Below are 26,608 nucleotides of genomic sequence, written 5' to 3'. Positions count from 1 at the left end.
ACATTGAAAAAAGCTTGTATAGAAGCATTCAGTCAGTATTTTCTAGCAATTTCTGTTATAGAGATAGACTACCATAGTAAGGATCAACAGATCTGTCTTAAGATGACTGAGGTCAAATAAGGGAAAACAGATATGCAAAATAAGTATTTCCATACATAATGCTGAATGTTATGAAAGAAGCCTGTATGAGAAGCAGTGTGTGAGTCCATGAAGGATTTGGTCAGTTCTCAAAGTATTGTAAGGGACTAGAAAGTTAGAAAAAGCTTCATAGCTCATGTTGAGTTGGATTTTAAATAATCAGTAAGTAATCCACAGATGATTAGAGTTCAGGCAGAGCAAATGCACATAGATTGGTGTGCCAAGCAGTTTGAGTGAAAAGTAAATTCGGAAGTCAGGGAAGCTGACCCTGCTTGCCCTGAGAAAGAGTTGAACACTTATCCATGGAATAGGAAGACACTGGAGGATGACAAATGAGATAAATGGTTAAATATTTCTGTGACAGCAGTACAAATGATAACTCTGTAGAAGATACGGAAGATTGCCTGAGGAGGCTATTGCAGAAACCAAGTGAGAGGGGAAAGGCCTAAACTGACATAGCAGTGCTTAGAGTAGAAAGGAGGGGAGGGGGGAGACTGCTTTAGGGATATGTCTTTAGATATGGGACTATACACTAAAAGAAGGTAGTTTTGGTAACTCTGTGTTGTAGTAATTATTTTAAAAAAAACGGCCACTGGTCATGCCAACTATCTAGGCTGCAGCGTCTTTGTCTAGCTCAACCACGTGGCCAGAGGTCACGTGTGTGCCGCAGCTAGAAACAGCCAGCCAGAGACACCAGTCCTGCCACCCACGAGAGATGGCTCTGCTAATCTACCAGGCTGTCTCTGCAAGGCTGGGCATTGCCCAGACTATCCTGCCAACCATGCAGGCACAGTAAGAAGAATGAGACTCTAATGCTTAAATATTAATCAACAGCTTTATAAGTTTGGTAATGATCAATAACAAGATACCCTTACAATCAGAGGTGTAACCCAATACCCATCCTAGATACACCAACTACCTTTGACTGCTACAGACAAATGAACATCAGCCTCCATATCTACCTCTCTCATTCTCCGACTCTCTCCTAGCTCCTCCTCTTCCTTCTCCTCTTCCTCTCCTTTCTCCTCCTCTTCCTCTCTTTACTCCTCCCACCTTAGTTCCTCCTACAACTCTGTTTTCCCTGAAAGTAAAAAGAGAACTTAAACCCTTATCAGAGTATAACTTAAATTTAGATTTTTTTGTTTTAGAGGTTTTTTTTTTTTTTTGGGGGGGGGTGCTTGTTGGTTGGTTGCTTTTTGTTTGTTTGTTTGTTGTTTTTTCGAAACAGGGTTTTTCTGTGTAGCCCTGACTGTCCTGGAACTCAATCTGTAGACCATCTGTAGACCAGGCTGGCCTAAAACGCAGAAATCTGCCTGCCTCTACCTCCCAAGTGCTAGGATTAAAGGTGTGTGCCACCACTGCCTGGTGGTTGGTTGGTTTCTTGAGACATGGTTTCCCTGTTTATCCCTGGTTGTCCTGAAACTCATTTTGTAAACCAGGCTGGCCTCAGACTTGGAGATCGGTTTGCCTCTCCCTCCCAAGTGTTGGAATTAAAGGTGTACACCACCACCTAACTTTGCTATTTTTGAGACAGCGTCTCACTGGGTAACCCAGACTAGACTCAGATAAAGTAATACTTCTGCTTTAGCTCCAACTTCTGGGATTATAGGCATGTACCATCATGACCATCCAAGACTATGTCTTTCTAGGGAAGAGAGTCTTAGAGACAGATAATCTTATATTATTAAATTTCACCAACATATAACCAAATATTAGGAGGAAAAAGTTTGGATTTATAACTAGGTCCCAACTATGAGAATACTGAGCTATTTGTGTATCTATTATAGCTGCTATATAAATATTCATTAGCTTAAGCTTAACAACAAAACAAAAGTGTACCTGAGCCTAAGTCCTGAGTCTTAAGTCCTATCACTTATCAGTTCTGAAACCTGAAGTAACTTATTTGACTTACCTGCTTTTCCTAATTTGTGAGATGAAAAATTGTAAGGTAGAATTGATGGCATGATTCAGTTGGTAATATTTATAAAGCGCTTATAATCTAGTACATTTAAATATTTGCTAATATCATAAATATTTGTTATTTTGAACTAACATTTACCCTTTGGGGATCTTTCTGTATGTTTATTACAGTTTATGATGTCTCTGGAGCAGCAAGTGACAGAAACTGTGTGGTCCTCAGTGACATCCACATTGACATCATGGACTATATCCAGCCTGCAACTTGCACTGATGCCGAGTTCCGTCAGATGTGGGCCGAATTTGAATGGGAAAATAAAGTTAGTCATTGAGAGGTTTCCTATACATATCTTTCTTATGACTAGTGATGAGGTTTTTTTTGAAGTAATTCCCCCTAAAAAGCATCAGAAGTGAGAAGCAAACAGTTTTTCATTATCTGTTCCTGTGTATTGTCTTAACTAGAAACTATGCAAGTACTTTAGTAATTCCCTGTGGTGAATTAAATAGAATGGCAGTTCTTTCTGGAATCTTGTTATAGTATCTTGCTCTCTGGCCTAGTCAAGTCTCCAGTACCTCACCCTCCACCCATGTCATCTTGGCACAGACACTACCAGTGGCACCACACCTAGCTAGTAATAACTCTGTAACTACTTTGGTTAAGACAGTGTAGACAAGATTCCTCCTCTTCTGTGTCTGGACAATAATCTACCAATGGCTCTTGTATCCCCAAGGCTGTGCAAAGTCTGTGGCCCAGTAGGAAACTTGTCTCTTGAGTTTTACTTGAATTCTGAATTTCCTTGGTGGTCTAGTGAACCGTCTATGTCTGAAAGCACTGCTGATGCCAGTTGGTTTCGGAGGAGTCATTTACTTTTTTTATTGCCCACTCTTTGCCTCCATAGTTGGAAAAAAGTTGTAGGATAAAATGGCAGTAATGCACTTTCAGTGTAAGGTTCACTGAGTCTTCTTCTCTGCAGGTGACAGTTAACACCAACATGACTGACCTGAATGACTATTTACAGCACATCCTCAAGTCGACCAACATGAAGTGCCTGACTCCAGAAAAGGTAGAGGAGACTAGAAAAGGCTAAAGTCTGTGAAAAGACTAGTACAGTAGAAGTCTATCTTCCCAGTTTTCTCTGCTGTGTTTCTATAATAATTCATCATGGGAAAACAGTGTTGCCCTGGAATAGAGTAATTACCCACAAGCTGTTTGACCTGCCCACCTCTTTTCTGACCTGTATCTTCCCAGTCGCTCATGGTTATATGACTTAACTGGAACAGTCAGATTACTTGGGTTTCTTAGTTTTAGTTTTTTGTCTTCACCTTTCAGATAAGAGACTTTATTCTAAAACCATTTTTTTATTTGTGATATTGGGTTAGCAAATGTCCTTCCTCATGGGCTAATTGTAAATCAGAATAAATCTCTAATACAGTGGCATTCTGCTATATCTACATGCAAAAGACTAGAACAAAGACAAAATGAAATTGAATCTCTAAGTGTCTTTCTTTAGAAAATGTCTGTTAATGCTATAATGTGCATCTTACTAATAAGAGAATGGCAACTGTCATCTGGGTGTGTATCTTAGTGATAGAATGGTTGCTTAGCATCCAACACATACACACACACAAACACACATATACACACACACATGGGTGGGGTGGGTTGGGGTGGGACAGGGAACATGTTTACTGCCAAACAAGTAGATTTCATATAGTAGTTTCTTCAACAATTTCTAAGTCCAACAGAAGAAGTTTTTATGGAAGTTAAAAGCCTTGTACACGAGACAAGTAAGTAAATAAGAACAGAATATGTAAATATAGAATAAGTACTCTCTTCAGTATGCACAGGGAATTCTTAAATTTTTACATATTTATTTGTTTTGAGTTTTGGCAAACTCATTAGCTCTTATACCCAGTACCACATAAGTAAAGTTTTAAATAATAGTTTGCATGCATACTTGAGTTTGCCAAGGTATACTTCTCTAGCAAAGTATTGAATTTATCACACATTTTTTTTCCCAGGCCCTTTCTGGCTACTGTGGCTTCATGGCAGCCAATCTGTATGCTCGTTCTATATTTGGAGAGGATGCGCTTGCAAATGTCAGCATTGAGAAGCCAGTTCACCAGGGACCAGATGCCGCTGTTACTGGCCATATAAGAATTCGTGCAAAAAGTCAGGTAATAATGTCATTTTTTGAGAACATTTCTGCACCAAATAAAGGGAGGAAGAATTCATGTCTGTCTTATTTCTGTGATATAATTTCTTCTGTAATAATTATGTTTTGTGTTTAAGATACATACATACATACATACATACATACAAACATACATACGTATGTACGTACGTATGTACATATTCATGGTATTTTCTGAACATTACTTCATTTAAAATAGCTTATTCTACAATATTGCCTAAAACATTGATTGCTGTGTGAAGCCTGTGAAACAGATTCTGTAGAGGTTTTTTTGACAGATAAGGAGGATAAATCTAGCACTAACCAACATCCCTAAAATCAACCCAGTAAAAGGTTTTGGAATCTGTTTTGTATATCCTGTTTTGTTGTTGAATGTGATGTCATCCAACAGATGTGTAGTTAAGCTGGTATAACCTCCTATTTGGGCATTGTTTCAGGAATTATGTTTTGTTGGGGACATAACGCAGTCTTGGGAATGCTTTCCTAACATGTTTAGCCATGAGTTAATTTCCAACGTCACAAAAATGAGATACAAATATGAACATTTTCATTCTTCTTTACAGGGAATGGCCTTGAGCCTTGGAGATAAAATCAACCTCTCTCAAAAGAAGACTAGTCTATAAGAATGAACAAAAGGTCCTTGCAAGTTTATGGTTAAAATTTAGGTGTGGGCTGATTGAACTCCAACATCTTTTGTACTCTTCATGCTTTATGTTTGTAGAATGTGAGGTCATGCTGAATGCATTCCAGCCAGTAATTTATAGCCTTTTCCCTAAATCAAGAATGAGTTTAAAATTATAGTTTGTCTTTTATCTTAACAGTTCTGAATGCTGTCCTCAAAGTATATAATGTTTCTCATATGTACCAAGACCATTTTCACAATAAACAGATCTGTTCATAAATTTTTGTTATTTTATAAATAAATTACTTAATTTTAGATTTGTATCAATGGGATTTTTTAACTTGTCTATATTTATGAAAAAAGCTTAACAAAGTCAGTGATCTAAAATGGAACAGGTACTGGTTTCATGCATTATTGTTTCCTCATTTTCTATAATGATGTCAGTGTCTCTAAAACCCCTAGGGTCTTTTCTCACACTTTGATTCAGGGAGAAAGTATCCAAATTACTTGAGAAAAGTTTCATCTTTGGCTTAAAGGAGCTATTACAAACTCTGACTGACATCAGCATACAGTTCTTGATGATCATGAATTATTATGGAAATTAGATCATCTAAAATCAATTTGAAAAAATCATGCATATTTAGCATTGGGTATTTGTGCTTGTTAGTAATTACAGAGGTTCTAACCAGGAGGATTAGCTTTGGGGGAGTCAACAAGCTGTTCCATTTCCAAATGGCCTCTGTTTTTTATTTCTTTCCTCCTGTTTATAACTTTCCATTGGGCTGGGCAACGCACACACCTCGTTATGATTCCACTTAAGTTTGTGAATGCAGTTTCCCAGGCTATGCCAATCTTTGAGCTCTGTACTAGGAATGATTGAGATAGTTGAGTTTAGCTAAATCTCAACTTAAGCTATTACTTTGTCTTTACTCCAGGGCTTCATCCTTCATTCCCCATGAGTCCATAGATAAGAGCTGGGACAACATGGAAATCACATCATCTGTTGTCAGTGAGAACAGAATGATTTGTTGGGTCTGTAAGAAGATTAATGCTTAGTATGATGTCATAAATTTTGAAGCCACTTGCTGTTTTAGTCATCAAACCAGAGAATTACAGGACATTTGCAGTCCTAGAGCACTGAGATCTTTAAACACAGTCATAGCTGCCAACTGGGAGAGATACAAAGGACTGTGGGAAAGGAGTCATTTTGATAGAGTCAAAGGGTGGAGATAACTTGATGAGAGTTGAGAAATGATTGCATTAGATCAGTTCCCACACTCTGGTTTTTTTTAATATGGATTTCATTAAGTGACATTGGATATTCTGAAAGAAGAAGGATCCGCAGCTAGTTATTTAGGGGATGCTGGCTGTAGTTCCTTACTAAAGAGTCATATAGTACACATTAGCATACGAAAGACCTTGAGAGATCTTCAGTGAAGAAAGTGGAATATCTTAATCTTCCTTTGGCAGGAGATCCTCCACCATTTTGATGTCACCTTTTGACATAGCCTGCACAGCCATGGTGTCAAATTCACAGCCAGCTTGAAATCTGAAGAAGTATGCATTAGGGTGTCCTAGAACACTTCCTAATGCAGACAGAGCAAGTCACAAGTAGAACTTAACTTTATTCCCAGTTCATTTCACAGTTTTTAGGCCAACTATGCTGGAGCCAGAATCTAGTACAGGCATCCTGAGTAGTGGGACTGCAGGCTGTGCCGCAGTCCCTGCCCACACAGACGTCTTCATAACTCATAAAGGGGGAAAGAAGAAAAGAATGCAGTGGAGTTGCCAGAAGTTAGTGACAGCTGAGGGGCAGGGAACCTCACTCGCTGTTCACATGTAATAATTAGGAACCAAATTGCATGGCAGCACTTGTTTGGTGAAGTAGTTTATAGTGTCACCATTCAGTTTGGAAAGTAGTGTACACTCAAAGGTCATGGAAACTCACAATAGATAATATAGTATAATTACAATTACAGTGTCTCATAAGAAAAGACAGCAACTACAGCCTTAAGAGCCTACTGTATAGGCCTAGAAATAGAACATTATTATGTTTCATGTCTTGACACTAGAGGGAGCTCTGTGCAATTATTTTCATTTGGGGATTAGATAAGATTTGTCTTGTTCAAGGCCAGCCTGGTCTATATAGTGAGTTCAGGCCAACCAAGGGGGCTACATAGTGAGACCCTGTTTCAATAAAGAAAGAAAAGGCTAGAGGAGGAATCTCAACATTGGCCTCTAGTTTCTACATGCATATCTACAAATGAGTATAGACTCACATGCGCGTAAGATTTAACTTAGTGATGGTTAAATTTCCTTCCCAAAACAGAAACTTCCTCTAAGGCTTAGGGAACATCATGGAGAATGACAGAAAGACTAAGAACCTGGAAATCAGGAGAAGGGCTGTGAAATGCTGTCTTCTGGACACAACATAGCCAGTACAGTCACGACATCACGGCAGCTATAGCCACTGTAATGAACCCACACAAGACTGGACCTGTCAGCAAACAATGAGTCAGAGAGGTGTTCATGGGACACTACCCTTCCCTTCTGAGTTCTTGGCTACTGATGGATTCTAGAGAAGAGACAGTTATTGTCTTGGTCATGTACACACTGAGGAGACATAGGATAAGAAGGTAATTAGAGGAGGAGGTTATAATAAAAATGCACTTTATAAATGGGTGATATCAAAGAATTAAAGGGGTTAAAGGGAGATTGGATTCAAGGGCTAGGGATGTAGCTCAGTGGTAGTAGTATGTGAGAAGGTCCTGGGTTTCATTCCTGGTCCCACCCACCATGAAAAGGGTTGCACTAAAATTATAGTATCTTTTGTGATAAGGTAGGGCTGGTCAAACTAACTGCTCACCTTTCGGCCCTCTCCAGAATGGCAGTACATCACTAGGTGTTTTCTTTCTCTCAAAGCTCCGTCTACCTCCAGATCTCAGAATCTAACGAACTAACAGTGCGGTGCAACATTGCGGTTCTGTCAGTTTTGCTGCTACATAGAAAACCTTGTCTGCTTCTCATTTGCTGTATGATCTTAAACAATCCTGAAGTGCTAACCTTGTGGCTAGGTGTATAGCTAAGTGATAGAGAACCTGCCTAGCATGCCGGGACCTTTGATCTCCAGCACAAAGTAAGTAAAATAAACTCCTGCCGGGACCTTTGATCTCCAGCACAAAGTAAGTAAAATAAACTCCAACTACTAAGTACTTTGTGTCAGGTGCAATGCTAAGTGCTTTTTCCCATGGCATCTATAGTCCTCATAATTACCCTGTGAGGGGAAACCGGTGTCACCATTTGCAGATTATGGCTACAGTCTTAGGAGAGGTGAAGTTACTTAAGGCTTAATAGAGATGAGCCCAGATATAAACCTGGGTACCTAGTAATTAATCTCATCATCGTTTCTACCTGTTCTTGTGCCTTATTCCTCACCTAGAGGGTGCTTGTGTCTACTTCCCAGAGTTGATGAAGTGATATAATGCATCTATAATACCACAGCTCTTTGGCATGTAGTAAACATTCACCAGGAAATGTTCGTTCCTTTTCTTCCCCATTCACCCTTCTTACAAAAAGAGAAAAACCAGTCCTCACTATCTTTTTGCCTCTCTCAGAATTTAGTTCCTTGTTTTATATTCTACTTGTGCGCTTTTCTTGGTTGTTTTTACTTAAAAGAAGCTTTCTTTCCTTGAAAAGTCTTTGAGACATCATTAATCCTCAGCCTTCTCATATTGTTTGCATAAAACTCTTGGCTCTCCACTTATCAAGTTGTCTCAGTTAGATGTGACTGTCTCTACTCGTATTCCTAAGGATGGTCTCTAATAGGCAGACTTGATTTACTTGGAGAGTGACAGTCACATGACTGGTCCTTTATAAACATGCATCGGTTATAATAGCAGTGTGCGTCTAGGGATTTCTGATCATCTGATCACACCCTTCCTGTGTCCTCCATCTAGCAGTGGCAGCAGATCTTTATCTTTGATGGGACTTGTGCCATGCAGTGACAGGAGTGCAGGCAAGATTTATGTGTTTTCCCTGAAGTTGTAAATGTTATGCAGGATTCTAGAAGACTCCAATACTTGCATCCTGAAATAAAAGTAAAGCCAGTAAGATGTTCAGTGGTTTGCAGCATGGTGGACTGATACAGTCTTAAGGCCAATCCCAACTCTCTAAGTAGCTTTCTGAAAATAATGCCTGGGCCTGTCTTGTTATCTATAAAATGAAACAGTTTAGTTGACTTCTGGAGTGTCTAGCTTTAAAAAAAAAAAAGTCCATAACCCTCACCAAAAGCTTTGTGTTTTACAGTTATCTCCTTAACATGAAATGGGGCTGGGGTACAGCTCAGTGGAAGACTTGTTGCCTAACATGCTATAGGTCTGGATTCACTTCCAGTATTGAAGAAATATACGACACACCCTTACTAAGTCTTCTACTGTCTTCTGTGTCACTTATCTAGAAATCTTAACTCTGCTTTCCCATATCATCAAATTCTAAGTTCTGTTTCCCTGCTTCAGTGTTCTTGTCGTTCGTTTTGTTGTTGTTTGTTTTTTAGGGTTTTTTGTTTTTATCCCAAAGACAGTGTCATTGCCCTGGTTTAGATTCTTGTCATCTTTAACACATGCTACAGTAACCTAAACATAAATTTTATATATAACTTTTAAAATTATGCTTTTAAAAATGAGTGAGCCAGGCATGGTGGCCACGCTTTTAATCTGAACACTCAGTAGGCAGAGGCAGGGGGAGCTCTAAATTTGAGACTAGCCTGCTCTACATTGTGAGTTCCAAGACAGCCGTGACTATCTAAAGAAGCCCTCCTTTCTATAAATAAATAAATAAATAAATAAATAAATAAATAAATAAATATACAGCTCCCTGACTTCTCAAACTCTCCCTTGATAATACCGTTTTGAGAGACATTGTTAAAGAAAAAAAAGAGTCCAAAGATTTTAATAATCTTAAAAGATTATTTAAACATAAATTTAAAAAAAGAAAACATGATTTACCAAAATGGGGCCAGTAAGGTGGGTAAACATGGGTAAAGGTATTTGAAGGCAGATGATGTGGAATATCACAATTTCCTCCAAGATTAAACCTTTCATTTTAAAGGGAAGCCCCTTAAGACATAGTATGTTAAAGAGGAGGTGAAACACCTGGATGTTCTTAGGAGAGAAGAAACATTGCATCGTGCAGGAAAGTTGACCAAACTCAGGTTCAGGTAGTAAACAACTCAATAGCCTCAGGACCAGGTTCACTAGGCCCTTCCACATACATACATACATCATACATACATTACCATATATATATATATTGTGTGTGTGTGTATGTGTGTGTGTGTATCTTGCTAAGAGTCACTCTCGAAAGAGCCAAGCCACTAGAAAGAGACAAAGACTACCAGGTGAGCTGCTTGGACGAGGCTCAGATCAACAGAGCTCCCTGGAAAGAATCTCCAACCTATGGAACAGCCTGCAGGCTGCAGGACACTTCAGGTTTCCAGCTTGCACGGGCTGTCACCCATGCTGGGTTATGCTATGACTTTGCAGTTGTCTTTGAGTCATTTCTGCTCCCGTAAAAACCCCTCACCCATGAATTTGTAGGTAACCTCGTAAAGCTCATTGGTTTACCAAGTAGGACTTTGGTGGTCTCCTTACTTTGGTCTGTCACCAGGTCACCCTGCCTGGTGTGAGTAAGACATTCACTTACACACAGCACAGTGCAACCCTGGTGACCTAAGTTCTAGCCTTATGGAATCCATGTAAGGTGTATACCATGGCATGAGCAGCCCCAACACACACACACAACAATTTATTTTTAAATCTGTGAATTACCCTGTGAATGTGAAATAACAGGAAAAAAATGTGCTCAATATTAAGATAAGCATTCCAGTTACACTGCCAATCTATCCAAGAGAGTAAAAATGGAAATATATTGATTATAAACCTAGTACAGCTTGAAAATAAATGTTAACTACTCTACCAACACACACCGCCCCCCTCCATTTCAGCTCTTGTGATTTTTTAGATCTGTGATCTTGATCTCTTGGGCTTCAAAATAGCTGAAGCCTCAGCCTACTTGGGCCCACCCAGAGAGCTGGCATTCCTCCTGTGAAAGGCCTGCATTCTCCTATGAGGGTGGGGACTGCAGGGATTCCGCAGCCAGGCTCAAGAAAATGCCATCTAACTAGATGAGTCTGGGAAAGTCACTGAAGTACTAAGCTGTGCAAACTTATTTCTTAAAACCCAACAACATATATGTATATATTCCCTTGAGGGACACAGAGCATGCACACTCATGCTTGCACGCACACGCGCGCGCACACACACACACACACACACACACACACTCATGGTGGTGAGTTGAATGAATCAAAAGCAAAATGTTTTCTTTCTATGAAGTCATTTCATGGAAACAGTCAGCTGGCAGACTGTTTGCAGTCTTGCTGCTTGTCTTTGTGGCCGTGTATGTTCCTGGTACTTTTATATCATGTACTGTGTTTCTCCTAGTAAATCATTCCCTGTTCATCAAACTGAATTATGCGCATCAACATTTTTGTGGTGGCAACAAACAAGTTTGGCTTCTGGGTGCCCCACCCCTGGCCCAGGCGTCTGTGAAATATAGACTTGTTTATGGTCTTTTTTTTTTTAACCTGTGAGTGCTCTGTCCACATGTACACCTGAATGCCAGAAGAGAGCATTAGATCTCTTTATAGATGGTTGTGAACCACCATGTGGTTGCTGGGAATTGAACTCAGGACCTCTGGAGGAAGGACAGGCAGTGCTCTTAACCACTGAGCCATCTCACCAGCCCCAAATACAACTTGTAAGATCTAGGCACTCAAGCACTTTGTACAGAATGCATGCCCATAGGCACTATTATAAAATAAGCTTAGGTGATGACATACAAACACAAGTCTCAGTTTATTCCTTCAACTTTAAAAACTGGAAAAGCCCCGGGAGAGAGTGCCCTGGCTTTGCAGTGCTATGCGATTCCCTCCTCATTTGTCAGGAGAAAGGAGCAGTCTGGAGACATGAGGACCCTGGGCTCTGGCTGATAATCTCCTGCACATCTAGAGCTGTACTGTCTTGAAGTTAGGTGGAGTACACAGAGTCTAGTGAGCACTTCAGGGTCCAAACGGACAGCCACAGCACTGTCTACTACTTGAGTCTTAGGGAAGTGTACACACTGCTGTGAGAACACAGATGGTTGTCACAGGGAGGCAGGTGTGGCTTCACAAAGAGATGCTTTTTGAACTAAGCCATCAAAGCATAAATATGCTTGTGTGTGTGTTAGGATTATTATTGCTGCAATGAAACACCAAGACCAAAAGCAACTTAGAAGAAAGGGTTTCTTTGGTTTACACTTCCATATCACTGTTCATCATTGGAGGAAATTAGGACAGGAACTCAAACAGAACAGAACCTGGAGTCAGGAACTGAAGCAGAGGCCATGGAGTACTGCTTACTGGCTTGTTCCTCATGGCTTGCTCAGCCTGCTTTTTTAAAGAACCCAGAACCATCAGCCTAGGGATGGCACCACCCGCGATAGACTGAGCCGGCTCCTCCCCCCAATCAATCACTAAGAAAATACTCTCCAGGTTTGCCTGTAGCGGATCTTTTGGAGACATTTTCTTAGTTGAGGTTCCCTCCTCTCAGATGACTCTAGCTTGTGTCAAGTTGACATAAAACTAGCCGGCACACTGAGTGTCAGATAAGGAACGGGAAAAGAGGGAGGCAGAATTGTTTGAGCCAAGAACACTTTGTATAAAGTCAACAGAGGTATGTAGCATAGAGAGGTGGGCTCTGCTCAACTGAGGGTTTTGTGAGAGGCCGTGGCAGATATGAGACTAGATATGCAAGGCAAAGGTCTGGTTAACAGTGGCAGGCTGGTCAAACCAGGGTGACACACTGGTCTGAAAGGTGTGCAGGTGCCATCTGTACCCATCCAGCAGTTCGCTACTGAAGACTGGAGTGCCCAGCCAGCACTGGGCTGGAAAAAAAAAAACAAAACAAAAAACAAGGCAGCTAAAAGCTAGGCATGGTCACACATACCTGTAATCATAATACTCGGGAAGCTGAGGCAAGAGGATCTTGAGTTGGAGGTAAGCTTGGGCTACATTGCAAGACCCTGTAAGAAAGAGAAAAGAATGGGGAAAGGAGGGAGCAGTATAGGAAAATAGAGGAGGGGGATGGAAAGGAGGAGAGAGGGAAGGGGAGGGAATGAGGGAGGGATGGAGGGAGGGACAAGCAAGATAGACTGAAACATCTTAACTTCATCTCACCAGGAATGTGGAGCTGAGGATTCTAAGCAGATAAAGAACAAATTCACGTACAGTGAGTTCAACAGAGCGTGGTGTGGAGTGGGCTGTAAGGGGACAGGAAGTGGGGACAGACTGCAGGGGTTTGTGGCAATACTACTTTGATAAAGGACTGGGAAACTTAGCCCCACCTTCCCTTCTGTAACATGGGCAGTCTGTGTACTGCCCTTCCGCCTTGAAGGGTTCCTGATCATGGGTTAAAGAGTCAAAAGCAATTTCATATGGATTGCTTGTTTTTATTGCTTCCTGCTTCCTTTTTCATTTAGATCATATCATTACCTTAAAAAAAAAATTTTTTTTTTTTTAAAGATGACCGATGCATTTCATCAGTGAGGATTTCCAGGAATGCTGGGGAGGTAAATGTGGCAGAGAAAAAGTATGCAGGCTTTGGGGCCAAGTAAACCTGAAGTTTTCCCTTGTAATTTATTAACTATGATCTTGAGCAAGTATATTTGTTTCAGCCTTTCTCTGCCCCCCACCTAACACACACCCTAGGAAATGAAAATAAACAGTGATTGCCACCAGGCTTGGTTATAGATACCTGAAATCCCAGCCCTCAGGAACAGAGGGATTGTGGCTGTAAAGCCAACCTGAGTTACACAGCAAGACGCTGTCTCACAACAAACACCATGCGTGAGACTGTGCATGGCTTGTTAGTATGTTGTACATAAAACTTATCTGATCAGACTTGGTCTCAGCATCAAGCATGATGGCTCATGCCTGTAGCCCCAGTACTTGGAAGGCTGAGGCAGAAGGATTGCTGCTAGTGAAAAGGCCAGTTAGTTGAATTATATGGTGAGTTCTGGGGCTTTCTGGGTAACACGGCGAAAAGCTGGCTAAAAACTAAAACCCCAAAGATAAAACAGTTTTGTCTCAGCTATTCCAAGTCTCCCCTCATCTTTGTTGTCCCTTCTTGGCAAAGAACTCAGAATTGTCTGTTTGTGTCCAAGAAAAGCCTAGTTATGACAGGTGCGTAGTATGCACAGGACGTGTCCAACTGTCTTGACTTCAAGCCATTGTCTTTTAGACTGAGTGACCATTAGCACTGTCAAAATATTCCATGGAGGTGGCTTCGCATACCATCTGTGTCAAGTTTTCCCAGAATGCCTCAGCCTTATCTCTCTCACATCGTGTGGGAAGTCACTCAGAGTAGCCTGAAGTTACAATCAGCTCACACAGACTGCATCATGCTCCCTGGAACATACTGTGCTCCCTCCCTGGAAGTGTCAGAAGCTTTTGTTTTTCTTTTAATGTGATAATTACTGCCCTCCTCTTTAAAACTAGATAACTGCTTTTTTGGAAAGAGGGGGAAAAGTTGAATTGTTTTTATCACCTACTTCTGGCTCAATCCAACCCCCAAAGTGAAATCACAGTTACTAATCCTTTACATTCTCAGGTCCCAGTTCCCTTGTAAGTGATGCAGATCAAACCTAGGACCCTGTGCACGCTAGGCAGGTCTTCTACCCTGCCTCACCCTAAGCCCCCTCCTTGCTTAGCATTTCTGTTGAGTGATAAAGCATTCATTCCCATTACACATTGATTCAGGCTCTGTTTCTAGTGTGCTCCCCCTTTTGTGCAGGCACTATTCCTGTCACAGTGTGTAAATCAAGAACAATATACAAAACTTTGTTCTGAGACAGCCACCAAGTAAGAAATTTTCAGAGTGAATAAGTGAGGGCAGGAAAGAAATAGATGGGCTCATGAGGCAGTGTGGCTGGTAGATAGGAGGGAGCAAGCCAGAGCAGTGGGGCATTGTGATGGTTTATATATGCTCAGCCCAGGGAGTGGTACTACTAGGAGGTGTGGTCTTGTTGGAGTGGGTGTGGCCTTGTTAGAGTAAGTATATCACTGTGCACATGGGATTTAAGACTCTTGTCCTAGCTGCCTGGAAGCCAGTCTTCTCCTAGCTGCCTTCGGAACAAGAGATGGGACTCTCAACTCCTCCTGCACCATGCCTGCTTGGATGCTGCCATGCTCCTTCCTTGATAATAATGGTCTGAACCTGTGTAAGCCAGCCCCAATTAAATATTGTCCTTTATAAGAGTGGCCTTGGTTATGGTGTCTGCTCACAGCAGTAAAACCCTAACCAAGGATAGCCACTAAGAAGAAGCTGAGGAGGGAATGAGTTGGGAACCCAGAGCTGTCAGAGCCTTTCCCCTGGCAGTCCTGACAACTTAGGCTTCAGTACCCATCCTCAACGAGCCACTTAGGAGCCACTGATGGAAACCAGAAGAGGGGATTTATCAATGTGGCCACACTGGGAAGGGTGACAAAGAGACCTAGTACCACCCCCAAGTCCATCTTCCAGGGTCGTGACTCAAGGATAAAGTTTATGTAGTCCCAGTCAAGGGTCAAGGCATGGTCCCATCTGTCATTAACCACCACTATCTGGGGTTTAGTCTATCTTACAAGGTTATTACAAGGGAGTCTGAGAAATTGCTAGCACTGTGTGGAATCTTTTTGGGGGAGACAAGTTCCTCCTCCAGCCAGCAGGCTTTAGTATTTTCTTCTCCCAGACAGAGATCCCTGGGGAAATTTTCAATTCCTTGTGAGGTCCCTCGTTTCAATCATCTGGTAGCCAAAGGGAATATCTAAATATCTCTTTGAAAAATTTTCAATTACCTTTTAGGCATGCCAAAAAGAAAATTAATTCTAAAAAAATATCTCTTTAGAATATTTGTATTCCTTTCGGTTTACAGAATGGCTGAGATTTTTTTTCATATGTCTATGTGTGCAGGGTGCATCTATGTACGGATTCATATGAATATATATGCCACATTCACATGAACACATGAACTTGCCATCAGGAGTCTTTCTTGCTTGCTCTCTACTTTATTCTTCACGACAGGGTCTCTCAATTAACCCCAGAGCTGACTGACACGGCTAGTCTGGCTAGCCAGCTACTCCAGAAGGAATCACTGTCTACCTGTGGAGTAGAGGAATTACAGCTCATAGAACAAACACAGTGTGTGTGTGTGTGTGTGTGTGTGTGTGTGTGTGTGTGTGTGTGTGTGTGTGTGTGTGAAATGATCCTTAAAACATACAACTTTCCTGGGAGAGCTGTCCATCCACACGGTGACCCACTGGCCTTTCCTTTTCTGAATGAAGTGTGACAGTCAGCCAGCAGCAGGCTTCATCATGCAGTTAGGAAGCATGATACCTCCTAGCTAGGAAATAAGAGCTGTGCTTTCACACTATGACAGCGTGTGGTTGACAGTAAATTGCAAAGAGATTAAGCAAGAATATGAATGTGGTGTTCCCATGGCAGCCAGGCCTTTAGCAAACTCATGGAGTATGCTCCCACACGGGATCAAGAATTATCTTTTTCTTTTTGGTCAAAGAATGATGTGGAAGCAAACTTGTTACTGTGGGTCCATACTCTGGATTCTAGTTGGGACTCCACCCTTAATGTCAGAAGGCAGAATAGCTCTTCTCTTCTCTGGCATGATAAAGGGTCAGCTCTATTGGTGTTTCTTTCATAAATGCGGCTCACTCAGACTCATGTGTCCCTCCTCCAGGCTCAGGCAAAGCTCCCTGCTGCACCACTATTGTTAGCATTTTGTCTAAGCCCTGCCCCACAGTTACCTGGCAACAGCAAGGTATGCCTGACTCACTATAAAAGGGGCTGCTTGCCCCTTCCACTCTCTCTTGCTCTTGTCTTCTTGCTCCCCCTCTGTCCCCTTGCCCTTTCCCTCCTCTCTCCCTATTCTTCCCTTTCCCCTTCTCTTTCCACTTGCTCATGGCAGGCCTCTATTTTTCTTCTCTTCTTCTCCTCTTCTCTCTTCCCTTCTCTCTCTCTCTCTCTCTCTCTCTCTCTCTCTCTCTCTCTCTCTGCCTTTCTCTGCCTCTACTACCCCCTCAGCATGGGTCCACCAAAGCACCTCCTTCCCCCACACCTGACTATACATCTATCAAAACTTGTCCTCTTTCCCCTTATCTTTTTATAAACACATCAACTATGCCATATGGTACACTGCAATAGGAAACCGTGTTTGTCTCTCAGGCTGGGAACTCCACAAGTACAGATCTGGGCTGTTTCATCTCACAGTCACCCTGCCTATCTCAGTTCCTGACAAAGAGTAGTACTCGGTAAATGTTTTAGTATTTACCCAGCCTTCTTCCCAAGCCTATTCTAAATTTAGAGTAAGGAATCAAGAACTTGGCTGCAAATGCTGCCGTGAAGTCATGATGCAGTAATAGCAACAGCAACCTATATGTATGTGTAGCTCACCACCGTTCTCAGCTCCCAGTCACCTATTCGATCCACGTGATAATCCTGATAGTGTTCGTTATTTCCCAGTAGGAAAACTGAGCTTAAAGACTGACGTCACTGGCTAGATTGCTCAGCAAATAAATGACAGACCCTGACCTTTGACCAGGGCCTCTCCCCTCTTGACTATATGTCACTTTTACTGCTGGCTCAATCCTTGAAACTATTGAAAAACAAACAAATTAAGCTAGTTGCTAGCAGTATGGGCCTTTAGTCCCAGCTCTTTGGAGGCTGAGGTAGGTGGAACTCAAGTTTGAGGCCAGACTACACAGTAAATTCCAGGATAACCAGGGTTACAGAGAGAAATTTTGTCTTGAAAAGCTGGGGAAAAAAAAAACAAATTGTCAAAATATCTACAAACTTTAGTTTCATGGAGGATGTCTCCTGCTTGACTGCCTGTCAAGGTCACACCTCCCTGTGCACTGTTCCCGTCTTTGATTAGTACACCACGGGCGCCCGAGCTGGCAGTGCCGTCCTTCATTCCCCATGGGTGCTGACCTCCACAAGCCTGACTTTGCTGATTCTTAGAGGCTCGCACTGTCAAGCTCAGCCCACCTGAGCTCTTGTCTTGGGGCTTTGGGTTATATGGCTGGTCCTAGAAGAAAAGGACTGATAGGTGGTTTTGTGCTTGAGGCTCATACTATTTTTTTTAATTTGCATGTATGTGTATGTTTTGCCTACATGCATGTATGTATGTATGTATGTATGTATGTACAGTATACCGCAGGAAGGCAGAAGAGGGTGTTGGATCCCCTGGGACTGAAGTCACAAGTGGTTGTGAGCCATGTGGATGCTGGGAACAGAACTCAGGTCAATTGGAAGAACAATTCAGCCAGTGCTCTCAGCTACTGGACCTTCTCTCCAGTCTCCATCTCTTGTTATTAACTGTCGGCCACAGTAACCAACCATTCATTCAGAGCCACTTCAGCTATTTGTTTCAAGGGTTGCACCCTGGACCTTCTTTAGTTGAAATTGTGCTCTACTTTAGAGGCCTTACAATCTATTGTAGCTAAGTCCTTGTCCCCTCCCCCCATACAACTACTCTTGGCAATTGACTGCTTCCTACTTCATAGGAAATTTAAAGTTTCAGGTGTGAACTTCCTCAATTTCCTGCCTCCACACCCACATATTTAGCTACTGAATTTCCCTCGCTTCCTTCCTGACAAAATCAAAGAGGGTCAAGTCTCTTTTCTGAGGCCTGTCATTGTCCTTCCACCTTCTCCAAGACCAAATACCATGCTGTTCTGCTTAGCCACTCCTCAAAACACAACTCTTTCCTGGTTACAACAATTAAAAACAAATTTGTCAAGAGTGTCTCTGTATTATTTTCAAATGCTGATTTGTATACAAGAGATCTGATTACAGGCTGGACTTACTGTTAACATATGACTGCATCATATTTTGTACACTCCCTCTCTCACCTTCTGATTTATTATAATAAAAACCTGGTGGCCTATAGCAAAGGCAGGAAAGGAGGGCTAGGACTTCCAGGCAGAGAGAGGAGAACTCTGGGAGAGACTCAGTGGCAAGAGAATTCACCAGCAGCAGGCCAGGGTACTAGAGACTGAGATGTAACAAGCCACAGGGCAGACATAGAATAATATAAATTGATTAATACAAGTAGTAGGTGCTAGTTAATGGGAACTAGAGAACCAAAGGCCTAAAGCCATTTTAAATAAATATAAGTCTCGTGTCGTTATTCAAAGCTAGGGTGGGCATAGAAAGGCCTTACAGTTAAACGGATGTCCTCCTCACCCTAGCTACTCTCTTACCTCTCTCTCTCTCCTTTCCTTTATAACAGATTTCATAGTCTATGCTTCCAGTCATGAAAACAGTGGTGTCCACCAAGTACTCTACCTGCTCACTGTATTTCCAGCAGCTTTGGGGCTAGTCAGGTGGCAGGTGGCTTGTATGGCAATCTAGCCCGAAACATGGAGTAGCTGGATTGAGACCCCCCTCCCAACCCATCCTCTACCTCACCCCCTACTTCCCCACCCCCACCCACTCACACACTACCCTACCCCCACCTTTCACCCAGCTCCCACATGCCCCACCCATTCTCGACCCTCCACTCCCCACTCCACCACCTACCCCCATCCACCCCCACACTCCCCCTACCCCCAACCCACCTGTACCCTCCACCTCCCTACTGCCCTCCCAACCCCCCACCCACTCTCTACCCTCCACCCCACCCCGTGATCCCTTTGCTTTACAGCTTTATGAGTCACTTGTAGAAGAAGTTGCAATTCCAACTTTAAGATGTTGAAACTAGGCTTTGGGCATGGCTACATGGTAGGGAACTCTCGTGACATGTAAAAGACCCTTTGGGTTCTGTACCAACAAAATAAAAGAAGAAAGGGGAAAAAAAAAAAAAAAGGAATTTCCACCACCCTGAGCTCACAATGACTGTAGAACTGTCTTGTCCCATCCTACCCACTGACTCTAGGTATAAGAAATAAACCTTTATAAACTGTGTATGATGATACTTGCCTGTAATCCCGGCCCTCACTCAGGAAGTTGAAGCAGAAGGATCAGGCATTCAAGGGCTTCTCTGGTTATAGAGTGAGTTAGAAACTAGCCTGGGATACATGAAATCCTCTCAAAATTAAGAAAAAAAGCAAATAAAAGCAGTTTTGTGCTTCCATCGCTGAAACTTCAGGGTTCTTTTTATTCCCACACAGCCTCACACTTCATTTAGTTAGGCTTGCTTGCTTGCTTGCTTGCTTGCTTGCTTGCTTGCTTGCTTGCTTTTCTTCCTTCCTTCTTTTGTTTTTTGGTTTATTGAGGTCGTTTCTCTGTGTAACAGCCCTGGCTATCCTGCAAGTTATTTTGTAGAACAGGCTAGCCTCAAACTCACAATGATCTCCCTGCCTCTGCCTCCGTAGCCTAGCACTTTAAAATGTAAAAGAATAATATCACTCCAGACATGATTTTTAACCTTCTTCCTCTCTGTTAACATTACTCATATAAATGCTACCACAATTCTATTTATTTACTTATTTTTTTTATATGAGTGCTTTATCTGCCTGTACATCTGCATGCCAGAAGAGGGTATTAGATCACATAGATGGTTGTGAGCCACCATGTGGTTGCTGGGAATTGAACTTATGACCTATGGAAAAACAGCCAGTGCTCTTAACCACTGAGCCATCTCTCCAGCCCCCAGTTCTTTTACTTATAAGTCAATGGTTTGACCCAGATAAGTGTCCTCCTCCTAAAACTTCTTCCTCCTCTGCCTGATGTGACATTGTCATGTCTTGCTTTTCTTTTTGTTTTTCTGTAACATGGGATTTGTAGGTAAACAGCATTGGTTTCTTGATCAGAGGGGAATCCCGGCTTGTATCAGTTTAAGCATTGTTATTTAAAAATTTCTTTTTACTGTGTGTGTGTGTGTGTGTGTGTGTGTGTGTGTGTGTGTGTGTGTGATCTGTACATGAGTACAGGTATTCTTGGAGACCAGAGGTGTCAGATAGCCTGGAGCTAGAGTTACAAGCAGTTGTGAACTTCCTGACATGGATGCTGGGAATTGAACTCAGGCCCTCAGTGCATGTTTTTCATTGCTGAGCCGTCTCTGCAGCCTTTGCGCTCTGTTTTTAAAGACTTTTTTTGGCCTTTTCAATCTAAGCATTTCTAACTGACATCCTTGGCGCTCCCCATCCATCCAGACCCTAGTTTCCCACCCTTCTTTTTCACCACTTTTCTCTGCATGGCTCATCTTGTGCCTAGCAGGATTTCTCCCCTCGGATCTTCCCCAGATCTTCATGAGTGCTGGTGGGAAGCCTGAACACTCAAGTTCAACAGAATGAAATTAGATCTGTATCTCTCACACTGCACAAAAGCATTCATTTAAAATGAATTAAAAACCTAAAGAAAGCATAAATAGGTGTAAGAGAACTTTCTGAAAAGGACTCCAGCAGCACAGAAATAACCTAGCAAGGGGCATCGCATCAAGCTTCCTCCCCCCCCCCCAACACACTTCCTTCTTCCTCTTGCTCCAGCCCCAATCACGCATATGAGGGCATCAGATCTCATTAGAATGGTTGTAAGCCACAATGTGGTTGCTGGGATTTGAACTCATGACCTCCAGAAGAGCAGTCAGTGCTCTTAACTGCTGAGCCATCTCACCAGCTCAGTTAAAAAGCTTCTTTCCCACAAAGAAAACTATCAATGTAGCAAAAAGACGGCAAGGATGAGGATGGAAGAAAATCTTTGGCAGCTCCACTTCAGACTTCAAGTCAATATCTATAATACATAAGGAAGTACAAACATTAAACACCAAAACAAGAATTCTGATCAATAAATGGCCTAGTGGATTGAACAGATACATATTATTATTATTATTATTATTATTATTATTATTATTATTTATTTTATTGTCTTTTTATAATATATTTCCATCACATTCTTTCTCCTCTCCCAATTCCTCTCAGATCCTCCATACCTCTCTACCCATCCCATTTCATGTTCTTTCTCTCAGGAAATACACACACACACACACACATCACACACACATCACACACCACACACACACATACATCACACACACACCACATACACAACACACACATACAACACACACATAACACACACACAACACACACAACACACATACACACCACACACATACACACCACACACACACCACACAACACACACAATACACACACATACACACACACCACATACACAACACACACATACAACACACACAACACACAGACAACACACACATACACACACACACAACACACAACACGTACACACTGGAATCTGTTCTGTGCTGGTCAGTTCCTCCTGAGTGTGGGATCTGCTCTAGAGTGTGACCGATAAATCTGGTGTCGCACAACTGGAGAAAACTGATTTTCCCTCTCTCCACAGATATCAATGGCAAACAGCTTTTTGGGTAGGGGTGGGACTGTGTCCCCACTTCCCCTTCTCTATGCTGGGGGGTTTTTGTTGAAAAGACAATTCTTAAAAGAAGAAACACAAATGGCCAATGTTTTCTTAAGTGTTCAACATCCATAGTTGTTAGAATGGAGATTAAAAGTACTTTGAGACTTCATCTTGTACCAATCGGAATGATTTTCAAGAAAGCAAATGACAACAAATGCTGGCTCAGTTGTGGAGAAAATGGAATTCTTACTCATTGCGAGGAAGAGTTTAAACCAGTACAGCCACTATAGAAATCAGTATGGAGGTTCCTCAAAATACTAAGAATAGCCTCAGTTGTACCACTCATGGGCACATCCCCCTGCCCCTCCCTCACACCACTTGTGTGCTTAGTGCCCATGAAGGTTACAAGAAGGCACTGGGTCTCCTAGAAACTGGAGTAATTGCTAGATGTAAACTACGATGTGAGACCTGGGAATCAAACCAGAGTCCTCTGTAAGAGCAACAAGTGCTCCTAACCACTGTGCCATCTGTGCAGCACCCACCAAAGGACCCTTAAGAGCTATCATAGAGACACTTGTACAGCCATGTCAGTTGCTTTACTTGTCACAGAACTAGGAATAGAACTAGATGTCCAGGCTGGAGAGATGGCTCAGTGGTTAAGAACACTGACTATACTTTCAGAGGTCCTAAATTCAATTTCCAGCAACCACATGGTGGCTCACAACCATCTGTAATGAAATCTGATGCCCCCTTCTAGTGTGTTTGTACTTACATAAAACAAATAAATCTTAAAAAAAAAAAAAAAAAAGAACTAGATGTCCATCAATGGGAAAAGAAAATATACACTTAAACTGTAAGTGTTTATGCAGCCATAAAGAAAAATCAAATTATTGCCTAGAAATGAATAGAATGGAAAATTATAATATCCTAAGTAAACTAGAAAGACCTGGAATGATAAATAACACATCTTTTCTCATATGTGGTCCTACTTTTGAATCTTTGTTGGGAGCCGACTTTAGCAGAAAGCGGCTAGATCAACTTTGCAGCCATCTGGAACCATATACCCTGATGAAAGATTTGGTTTTCAATAGCCTACAACAGCTGAAGCACACTCTGATATCCCACATATTTTGTGTTGCTGTTTACTGCCCCCAGCTACAAGGTGCACGTGGTAGTCACGCCTGCAAGGCATTGCAGTTCACGTGCTGTCCACGTGCTATCTACACCATACATGCTTATAAGGCGCACGTGCTATCCAAGCCTGCAAGGCATTGCAGTACACGTGCTGTCCACGCTATAGACACCTGTAAGGCTTACGTCATATCAACACCTACAAGGCACGTGGTATCCACGCACCTACAAGGCACGTGGCAAAAGCCTATAAATAGCTCAGAATTCCCTTCAATAAACGAGACTTGATCAGAATCTCTGTCTTGTCTCCATTCTTCGAGTCTCTTCCCCTTTATCCCCACTCTCTCTCTCGCTAGACCCTGACCCTCGGACCGGAACGGACAGTACGGGCTGCAACAGTTTGGCGTCCAACATCGGGCTCCAATAAGCACAACAGTTTGGCGCCCAATGTGGGGCTCCAGTAAGTGCAACAGTTTGGCGCTCAACGAGAGGCAGCGGGAACGAGAGACCTAGTGAGGGACTTTACAGAAGAAGGATCTGTTGGTTGCCGCAGGAATCTGCCGCATTGAGAAAGGTAAGAAAAATGGGACAAGAAATTAGTCAACCTGAATCCAAAATTTGTCAGCTTGAATTCAACTCTCTGTTTTGGTTTTGTTTGCTGCTCACATGTGTTAATTTTCTGCTTTTGTTCTTGAATGCTGTCATTTTGGTTCAAAATAAAAAGAAGCGTAAGTTAGAATCCAAAATACAGCCAAAGGTTGATGACAATTTGTCAGAGCCAGATTGTGCTGACCGAGAGGAAGAGGAAGTCAAATTTTATGACGCTGAAATGCCCTTTCCCTATGTGCCTCTACCTCCAAGTGCTCCCCCAATGGAGACAATGGTTGTAGATCCTAAAAAGGAGTTACAGGACAAAATTACTACCCTTAAACAACTGATAGAGTTAGAAAAAGAGTATCAGGGCTTAAGTAACCAGTTACAGAAATTAAGGACAGGGAAGAGGTCTCAAGAGACTAACTGCGAAAATCCCCCGGATTTTCATGTTCCTAAACCTGGTGTCCAAAGGCAGTTCCTATCCTCTAGCTTTAGTTCAGCTACAGATCAGCCAGAGGAGGGAGACGCTAAGGCTTTCCCTGTATCAGAGACCAGAGACGCTCAAGGGGTTGCTTGGAGACATCACACAGGGTTTAATTTTCAAATTATTAAAGAATTAAAAAATGCAGTATCTCAATATGGTGCCACTGCTCCCTTTACTCTTACAATTTTAGAATCTGTTGCAGAGGAGTGGCTAACTCCTAGTGATTGGAATATGTTAGTGAGGGCAGTTCTTAGTGGTGGAGACTATCTTATTTGGAAATCAGAGTATCATGAGAATTGTAAAGAGACAGCTAGGAGAAACATTCAGGCAGGCAATGGTTGGTCCTTTGATGCCTTAGTAGGAGAAGGGCAATTTACTTCTAGTGATAACCAGATGCAATATGACCCAGGTTTATATGCTCAAATTCAAAATGCAGCCATGAAGGCTTGGCGTAAACTCCCGGTAAAGGGAGACCCTGGTGCATCTTTAACAGCAGTCAGGCAAGGGCCTGATGAACAATTTTCTGACTTTGTTCATCGATTAATGACAACAGCAGGGAGGATTTTTGGCAATGCAGAGGCAGGTGTAGATTATGTGAAACAACTTGCATATGAAAATGCTAATCCTGCCTGCCAAGCGGCCATTAGACCTTATAGGAAAAAGACAGACCTTATGGGATATATCAGACTCTGTTCTGACATAGGTCCCTCTTATCAACAGGGCTTAGCTATGGCAGCTGCTATGCAAGGAAAATCTGTAAGAGATTTTTTGGCAAATAAAGACAGAAAGGCATGTTTTAAATATGGTAAGCCTGGACACTTTGCAAGAGATTGCAAAGTAGAAAATGAGTTAAGCCAGAGACAGCCCAGAAAACAGCCTGGGCTCTGCCCACGTTGCAAACGTGGAAGGCATTGGGCTAGTCATTGTATGTCTAAAAGAGACGCACCCTTTTCTATGATCAAGGAAACGGGAACAGGGGCCAGCTCCAGGCCCCGAACCAACACAAACCAAAACAGGCTTATGGAGCAGTCAGTGTCCTACCAGCAAATACCAATCCCTTTCTGAACTTAGTCGAGCAACACCAGGAAGCGCAGGACTGGACCTCAGTTCTGCCACCCACACAGTATTAACCCCAAAAATGGGACCTCAAGCCTTACCCACTGGAGTGTTTGGACCACTCTATCCAAATGTGTTTGGCCTGATAGTGGGAAGAAGCAGTACTACTATGCAGGGATTACAAATTTTTCCTGGAGTTATAGATAATGATTATCAGGGTGAGATTAAGGTAATGGCACAGACAATTCAGAATACAGTCACCGTTCCTACAGGAAAGAGAATAGCTCAACTATTGTTACTTCCATTGTACCCTACTAATCACAAATATAAGAATCCTAAAAGAGGGGATCAAGGTTTTGGTTCCTCTGATGCACACTGGGTACAGCCTATAGTTAAACAAAAACCTATGATGACAATCTGACTAGATGGAAAGGCATTCCAAGGCTTGGTTGACACAGGAGCTGATGTGACTATCCTAAAACAAAGTGATTGGCCTGCTACCTGGCCTCTGACCCCAACCTTAACCAATTTAAGGGGTATTGGCCAAAGTCAAAATCCACTACAAAGCTCTAAGGTGCTAACGTGAAAAGATAAAGAAGGAAATACAGGAAATATACAACCCTATGTCATCTCAGGCCTTCCCATTAATCTCTGGGGCAGAGATCTGTTATCCCAGTTGGGATTGATTGTGTACAGCCCTAATGAAGTAATCATGGCTCAAATGGTAAACTCTGAGCTTTCCCCAGGCAAAGGATTAGGAAAAGGTGAAGATGAAATTATTCATCCTACTGAAGTTTATGGTAACAATGAAAGAAGAGGCTTGGGGTATTTTTGATGGGGGCTACTGATTCAGCTGCACCCCTAGGATGTTGTGCGGATCCCATCACCTGGAAAGGGGACTCGCCCGTCTGGGTGGATCAGTGGTCCCTAACCACCGAAAAATTACAAGCTGCCCAGTTGCTAGTGCAGGAGCAATTATAGGCAGGGCATTTGGAAG

The 26,608-nt window shown here is 42.3% G+C and overlaps 1 protein-coding gene across 2 annotated transcripts in view; it reads left to right on the top strand.

Moving 5' to 3' along the window:
• Window positions 1-5,187, top strand: part of Copb1 (coat protein complex I subunit beta 1) — a 35,109-nt gene extending 29,922 nt beyond the window's left edge. For both annotated transcript variants that reach the window (XM_034508304.2, XM_034508314.2), the window contains exons 19-22: window positions 2,230-2,375; window positions 3,030-3,119; window positions 4,078-4,233; window positions 4,814-5,187. In XM_034508304.2, the coding sequence (XP_034364195.1) occupies window positions 2,230-2,375; window positions 3,030-3,119; window positions 4,078-4,233; window positions 4,814-4,873 (452 nt within the window). In that variant the 3' untranslated portion in view covers window positions 4,874-5,187. The remainder of the gene's footprint in view (window positions 1-2,229; window positions 2,376-3,029; window positions 3,120-4,077; window positions 4,234-4,813) is intronic.
• The last annotated feature ends 21,421 nt before the right edge of the window (window positions 5,188-26,608 follow it).

The sequence above is a fragment of the Arvicanthis niloticus genome, chromosome 1, assembly GCF_011762505.2.
Source record: "Arvicanthis niloticus isolate mArvNil1 chromosome 1, mArvNil1.pat.X, whole genome shotgun sequence".
NCBI classification, from domain to species: domain Eukaryota; kingdom Metazoa; phylum Chordata; class Mammalia; order Rodentia; family Muridae; genus Arvicanthis; species Arvicanthis niloticus.
Note: the sequence above shows the minus strand (reverse complement) of the source record. Positions and strands in the feature narration are given on the sequence as shown.